The 7,361-nt window shown below is 51.8% G+C and overlaps 1 protein-coding gene across 1 annotated transcript; it reads left to right on the forward strand.

The window, feature by feature from the left end:
- Positions 1-2,285: 2,285 nt before the first annotated feature.
- Positions 2,286-3,387, forward strand: LOC120364655 (uncharacterized). Its single transcript, XM_039471227.2, has one exon. It carries the CDS (start codon positions 2,330-2,332, stop codon positions 2,945-2,947), a length of 618 nt encoding a protein of 205 aa, XP_039327161.1. The 5' UTR covers positions 2,286-2,329; the 3' UTR covers positions 2,948-3,387.
- The last annotated feature ends 3,974 nt before the right edge of the window (positions 3,388-7,361 follow it).

Here is a 7,361-nt window from a genome sequence, read left to right on the forward strand (position 1 = left end):
TGTCCAAAATAATTACAGTGATAAGGGCAAAGAAGTCCCAGCCTCATGAGATCTCAGATAGAAATGAGGAACTTACTGAAAACTCAAACAAAGGTCACCTGTGTAATGCCCTGCAAGAGAGCTTGACTGTATTGTGTTTCATGTCCTGGGGGATCTGAAAGTTGCTACTAAGGAGTGGTGACTTAGGTTATCTGGTGGAAGAAATTTCTAAGCAGCAAAAAATTCCATCTGTGGCCATAGCGAATCTAACATCCTGTTCTCATATGCAAGAGCACATAAATGAATTAAAATTGGAATTTATATTTAAAAGGGAATCAAAGGATTAAAGTTTGGAAAGTTTGCAGCATGGCCATGTGGCAGAGAATGAAAAAGCATTATCAGGAGAGGAACCCAGGCAGGCTACAGAGCAACCACCTGTTAGAGATATAAGCATAACTCAAGCACAGCAAAACAAAACAGGAACCCAAGTGCTGATAGCCAACACAATGGGAAAAGGCTTCAAATGCAATTCAAAGGTGCTTGGGACAGCCCCTCTCATCACTGAACTAGGGGCTCTGCCCAGGTCCCCACTACCCTGCACAGCCTCGGAGCGCTGTTCCTCACACATGGGCTGCTCCCACTGCAGCCTCAGCTCAAAAGACCCTAAATACAGCTCTGGCTTCAGAGTGCAAGCCGTAAGCCTTGCTGGTTCCCACTTGGCGTTAGGCCTGTAGGTGTGCAGAGTGCCAGAGTGAAGGAGGCTTGGCATCCTCTACCTAGATTGCAGAAGATTTATGAGAACGCCTGGGCACTCAGGAAAAATCCTGCTGCAGGGGCAGAGCCCCCACACAGAATATCTACTAGGGCAGTGTAGAGGGGAAATGTGGGGTAGGAGGCCCGACACAGAGTCCCCCCGGGGGCACTGCTTAATTGAGCTGTAAGAAGGAAGATACCCGCCTCCAGGCCCTAGAACGGTAGAGCCACTGGCAGCTTGCATCCTAAGCAGCTTGAATCCTGAGCTGCGGGCACTCAACTCCAACCCACAAGAGCAGCTGTGAGGCGTCAACCCTGCAGAGTCACAGGGTGGAGCTGCCCAGGGCCTTAGGCGCCCACCCTCACACCAGTGCACCCTGGGTGTGGGACAGGGAGTCCAAGGAGATTATTTTGACCTTTGAGATGTCATGGCTGCCCTGCTGGATTTCAGACAGGCATGGGGTCTGCGGCCTCTTCCTTTTGGCGGATTTCTCCCTTTTGGAATGGGAATGTTTACCCAATGTCTCCACCTTCATTGTATCTTGAAAGCAAATAATGTGTTTTCACTTTCACAGGTTCACAGGTGGAAGGCACGTGGACTTGGGGCTTTGGACTTGACGTTGGAATGAGTCGAGACGTTGGGAGTACTGTTTGGGAGAGACGATTGTGTTTTGCAATGTAAGGACATGAGCCTTTAGGGGTCACGGGCATCATGATACACTTGGCAGGTCCCCTCCAAATCTCATGCTGGAATGTAATCCCCGGTGTTGAAGGAGGGGCTGCGGGGAGGTGTCTGGATCATGATCATGGGGTGGATCCCTATGAATGGCTCAGCGCACTCCCCTCGGTGGTGAGTGGGTTCACTCAGATCTGGTTGTTCACAAGTGTGCGGCCCCTCCCCCTTGCTCCCGCGCTCACCATGTGCCGTGCCTGCTCCTGCTTCGCCTTCCACCATGAGGAAGAGCTCGCTGAGGGCCTCTCCAGAAGCCGAGCAGAGGGGGGTGCCATGCCTGTGGAGCTGCAGAACCATGAGCCAATCAAACCTCTATCCTTCATACATCATCCAATCCCAAGCATTTCTTTAGAGCAATGCAAAGAACTGGGTCTAATATACCCAGAAAGCTGAGAATGGCGTGAGTAAGGTGTTATGACCATGGATGTATTTTGAAATCTCAACGTGTAAAGTTAATATTATCCGGGGGAGTCAACGCAGGAACATGACGGCGCTTGGGCCGAGGCTGTCACCCATTGGTCACATGTGGTCAGCAGAGAGCAGGTGACCAGCACCCTGGGGCTCTGTGGAAGCCACCCACAGCCTGGAGCTGAGGTTTTAATTATAGGGGCCAAAACAAATGAGGGAAAAAGACAAATTTAGCACACAAAGAAAACAGATGCTCAACTGAGCCAGGAGGAAGTCACTAGCAAAGAGGAAAAAAATAGAGTTTTGGAAAAGTAGTGAAAACAGTCACAAGGAAGGGCCCCTGTGTCTTGCCTGACTCTGGACAGGTATATAAAGAGCCCGGGCTCAGGGAACTCCACACCTGCCCCTCCCTCTCACCTGCTCCTCTACCTGCTCCACCCTCAATCCACCAGAAACATGGGCTGCTGTGGCTGCTCTGGAGGCTGTGGCTCTGGCTGTGGGGGCTGTGGCTCTGGCTGTGGGGGCTGTGGCTCTGGCTGTGGGGGCTGTGGCTCCAGCTGCTGCGTGCCTGTCTGCTGCTGCAAGCCCGTGTGCTGCTGTGTGCCAGCCTGTTCCTGCTCCAGCTGTGGCTCCTGTGGGGGCTCCAAGGGGGGATGTGGCTCCTGTGGGGGCATTAAGGGGGGCTATGGTTCCTGCGGAGGCTCTAAGGGAGGCTGTGGCTGTGGCTCTTGTGGAGGCTCAAAAGGAGGCTGTGGCTCTTGTGGCTGCTGCCAGTCCAGCTGCTGTAAGCCCTGCTGCTCCTCAGGCTGTGGGTCATCCTGCTGCCAGTCCAGCTGCTGCAAGCCCTGCTGCTGCCAGTCCAGCTGCTGCAAGCCCTGCTGCTGCTCCTCAGGCTGTGGGTCCTCCTGCTGCCAGTCCAGCTGCTGCAAGCCCTGCTGCTGCCAGTCCAGCTGCTGCAAGCCCTGCTGCTGCTCCTCAGGCTGTGGGTCATCCTGCTGCCAGTCCAGCTGCTGCAAACCCTGCTGCTCCCAGTCCAGCTGCTGTGTCCCCGTGTGCTGCCAGTGCAAGATCTGAGGCTCTGGACTCAGGCCTCATGTGAGTCCTGCTAATTTCGTCTTCCGAAGCGGTGGCCCGTCCTTCATGGCTGAGCTCCAAACCACTGCCCAGGGTCCATTCCCGGCTGCAGAATGCAGCCCTGTCCCCTTTTCCTAAGGAGAGTCCACCCTAGTTACCTTCCATCGTCTCTCCTAACCAGTTCTCTTCCCAACTGCAACTGCGGCTGAGTCCCCCTCACCTGCTGGCCTCAGCTTTGCTCGTCTATCCAGAGGCCTGAGCTCCTGACCCCACTTGCACTCGTGTCTTTTCCAGCTGGGAGCAGCTGGGCATGCGCGTTCCGCCTGGAACAAGGTGGGCGTTTAAGAGGCTTCCTTGGGTGGCTTTGCATGTCCCACACTCTGCTTTCTCTTAAATGGAATGTTGCAAGCTAATAAAAGTCTCACGCCGACAAACTGAAACGCACGTCTCCCTGATTTCTCTGTTGTTCCGGTCATGACCGTGGCTGTGGCTGCTGTTTTCCTGTTCTTGTTGTATTTCGGAGTGCGTGGGTCTGACGGTCCTGCTGCTGGGAGGTGCCAGCATGACACTGGCTGTCTCCCTGCCTCTCGTCTCCTTCCTAGCCGAGCCCCGTTTTCTCAGAACTCCTCTCTTCCTAGGTATTTGCAGCTGTTGATCTGAGACACAGGACTGCTCCTCGGGCCGGGGCCACAGAAGCAGAAGAGGCAGCTGAAAAGTCTGGGAGTCCCGACCTGCCTCCGATCCCTGGTCCCCGGCCCTGCCATCTTCCTTTGGGAAGTTTTTGTTACCACTTACTCTGATCGTCTTTGTTTTTAAACAGCCCTGTTACCTCTGTAAACAGACATATTTCTAAACTCTTCTCACTGCGATTGCTTTTTTCCAGCTGCCATTGAGGGAAATCCCTACGTCTTAGTCAATATGGCCAGAGACACTGAGCATGAAGACAGAGCCGCTCTGATTCTGTGTTTGAGGCCTGTGTGCACCCAGCCTCTTGCTGCAGGAAACTCTCACAGGCCCTCTGGGCTGAGGAATTAGGCTCGTCTGGCACGTCTCCACTCAGAGCCCTTCGCTTGTTTGGTCCAATCTGCATGGGAAATTGTCAAGAAAGAGAAAGCACGATGGCTGTTTTCCAAACTCAGGGCCTTGGGGAACACCCTTCTGAAGTCTCCCCTGTCACCACACCACCCCAACGACATTCTTCCAAAATTCTTAAAAGGCAATAATGGCTGGGTGCAGTGGCTCAGGCCTGTAATTCCAGCACTATGGGAGGCCAAGGCAGGCGGATCATTTGAGGTTCGGAGTTTGAGACCCACCAGGCCAACATGATGAAACCCTGTTGCTACTAAAAATACAAAAATTAGCTGAGTGTGGTGGCACGTGCCTGTAATCCCAGCTACTATGGAGGCTGAGGCAGGAGAAAGGTGTGAGCCTGGGAGGCGGAGGTTGCAGTGAGCCAAGATTACACCACTGCACTCCATCTTGGGCAACAGAGCAAAACTCCATCTCAAAAAAAGAGGCAATATTAACAGAGTTGAATTACTTCAAGTTCTTTGGAAACACAGGAATTCATTGGTGGGATATGTCCTAAGCATAGAGAGAACACAAAAATGAAAATCCTGCGCTGTTTCTAGCAGTCACAGAGGTGGTGGTAGTGTGGCGTTGTTATCCTGCTGTGAAGGTTGTATGGAAAAAGCTAACACGTAATTAGGTTGGGATCAAAACTAGACTTTTTGGTGTGGAAGTGCTGAGGTTAAGTAAAAACCTTGTCATCCTGAATTTGAACTAGACACATCATTAGGAGTTCGTGATTTATCTTATCCAAATAAAAATGGTTTCCTCCTGCATTGGAAGAGCTAGAAATAATGAGCATCCTGTGGCAGTGAGCACTCCTAGCACCATGGCCATTGTCTTCATGTGCCATTTATTGTGTCTACACGGAACTTGGCCTCTCTGGTGAAATGGGCTGGAAGTGAACAAGATAAATCGGGAACACCTTGTTATCCCAGAGAGCGGAGATGATGACTAAGACTAGTGAGGTCACATCCAAAGACCTAAAGAGTCGGCTGGGCACTCTTGAGGGTAGGAGTTCGAGACCCACCTGGCCCCCAGAGGTGGCTCACGCCTGCCATCCCAACACTATGGGAAGCCGAGACAGGTGGATCACCCGAGGTCAGGAGTTTGAGATCAGCTACTTGAGAGGCTGAGGCAGGAGAATCCCTTGACCTTGGGAGGCAGAGTTTGCATTGCACCGGGATGGCGCCATCGCACTCCAGCCTGAGCAGCAAGAAAAAAACTGTCTCAAAATAATAAAAAAGCTAAAGAGTCAAACCTGCAGAAACTCTCAGTAGACAGACGTGGGACAATCTGACCCAATTTCTTAAATGAACGGATACACACCAAATACGTTTAAACGAGTGAGGAATCACACGCAAATAATAATACAGACATTCTGCAAAACGTAAAACGTAGCTGCCTTTAGAGGATTCTGGAATCAATTCATTATTTTGAACATGAGTGAATAAAGGAAAAGAATCAGGCACTTATTCTGTCTCTGATATACAAACTCTATCTTATGGTCACCAAAAAATTAGAGGAAGTATTCCAGTTAATAAACAAAGAAGAAATCATAGAACTAGAAACTCACCATTTTGTAACCCCTCATGAAATAATGAGTTTATCAAATGTATTGCATCCAGCCAAATCAGTGTGTAAAGGAAAATTGATAGGTTAAATACATACGTTGGAGTGAAAAAGGAAGCCTTAAGCTGTTTTAGCCAAAAACCTATCTATGCGCCTGGCAGTGTTTCCACACAACACAGAATGGGGTGGTAACTAGGAGACTGATAGGCATCCTGGTTCGCCTCTCCTCTGGGAACAGGTCGGGTGGCAGGTGGTGGGGGGGGCCCTCCACGAGCCCCCTCTGTCAGGTGTGGCCGAGTGACTTCCCTGAGTCGGGGGAAGAAGTTTGAAGCACCTGCTGCCCTTCCCTGCATTCTCTGTCTCTTCTCCCACCGTGACCTCTGACGTTCCAGGCAGGGGCTGCTGCTCCGGACTGAGTCTCAGAGTGACGAAGCCCAGAGCTGAGTCACCAGCTGACGAGCAGTGGCCTGCGGTGTGAACGAGAAGTGAGCTGCGTTGTGTGAAGTCACTGACATGTGGGGTGGTGGCCTGTTCGGGCAGCATAATTGGTCTCCCCTGGTTGACCCAGAAACCTCGGAACAGAAGCACAGCTCTGCGGCCTTGGTTTATTGCTCGGGGGTGGGTGGAAGGAAAGTTCTCAGCGGTGAGAAAGGCAGTTATTATGTATTTGGTAAGACTGTCCCAGATCCTGTATCCCTGGGGGAAGAGCTGAGAACACAGAATGCCACTCCTGCGTGGGTCGTTGTGGCTGCATTTATCAAAGGATTACAAGAACGGGGTGAGCTCGAAAGAACCGGCTGGTCTGCCAGCCAGAAGGAAAGGTCTAGAAAGCCTGGGGAAACCTGGGGAGCTAGAGTTCTCAGCTCTGCCTGGTAAATGATAATACTTAGAAGGCCTTTGAGCAGCAAAGGACAGTTACAGCTCAAGTGAAAGGAACCCTCCCTCTTTAAGGGTACACTCTGATGAGGTTTCATGAGGGCGGAGCACACCGCAGGCAGGCAGTGGGTGGCTGCATCCGGCCTGGCCACTGGGGTGGGAGGGGCTGCTGTGGGGTCCGTGGGTCTGGAAGAGGATGCCAGAACCTTCTCCCCGTGTGGCTCACTTGGCTTTCTCTTTGCTTGGCCTGTGGCTCCTGTGGGTAAATTTGTGTCTTGCTGTGTGACTTAGATGTTTCTCCAAGGGAAGAGAGGAAGGTGTTTGGCCCAGGCAGGACCCAGTGACCTGCAGATCAAAGACGGCCTCACCGTGACAGTAACGGGCACCAGAGAGAGGCGTGCTGCTGGCCATCCGCGGGAAACAGGCCAGTGGAACCCAGGCTGTCTGTGCCTGTGCTGTGGGGAGGAGAAGAGAAAGCAAAAGAAAAGAACCTTCCTTAAAAGTGCACAGACGTCACATGATTGCTAGCAAGATTTAGGACACACTTGTAACTCCACATGAATTCAACAAAGAGAAAATCAAGTGTTGGCTATTTTATGGACAATTTTTCGATAAAATCGTAGGATTGGCTGATGCAACATCCTTGATTCCACAGTGGCCGCTATAGAATGACGTAGAAGGGGGTCACTCTGCAAAAGCAACTGAGCTCCTTTTCATCCTTCTCTGAGGTCCGCTCGTCCCCTTGGGAAGCCCCTGTCTTGTCTCCTCGGCCGGCTTCTCTTTCAGGGTGAACTGCCCGATCTCCACTGCGATGGTCTTGCCTGGCCCCCAGCAGATGTCCTCCAAGGTCACTTTCAGCGACATCACAGAATCCTACGTTTTTGTTTTTTTACAAGCA

Source organism: Saimiri boliviensis, chromosome 6, assembly GCF_048565385.1.
Source record: "Saimiri boliviensis isolate mSaiBol1 chromosome 6, mSaiBol1.pri, whole genome shotgun sequence".
NCBI lineage: Eukaryota > Metazoa > Chordata > Mammalia > Primates > Cebidae > Saimiri > Saimiri boliviensis.

What these genes read in the sequence shown, in the direction of transcription:
- LOC120364655 (XM_039471227.2), top strand. Translation starts at nt 2,330, where the DNA reads ATGGGCTGCTGTGGCTGCTCTGGAGGCTGTGGCTCTGGCTGTGGGGGC.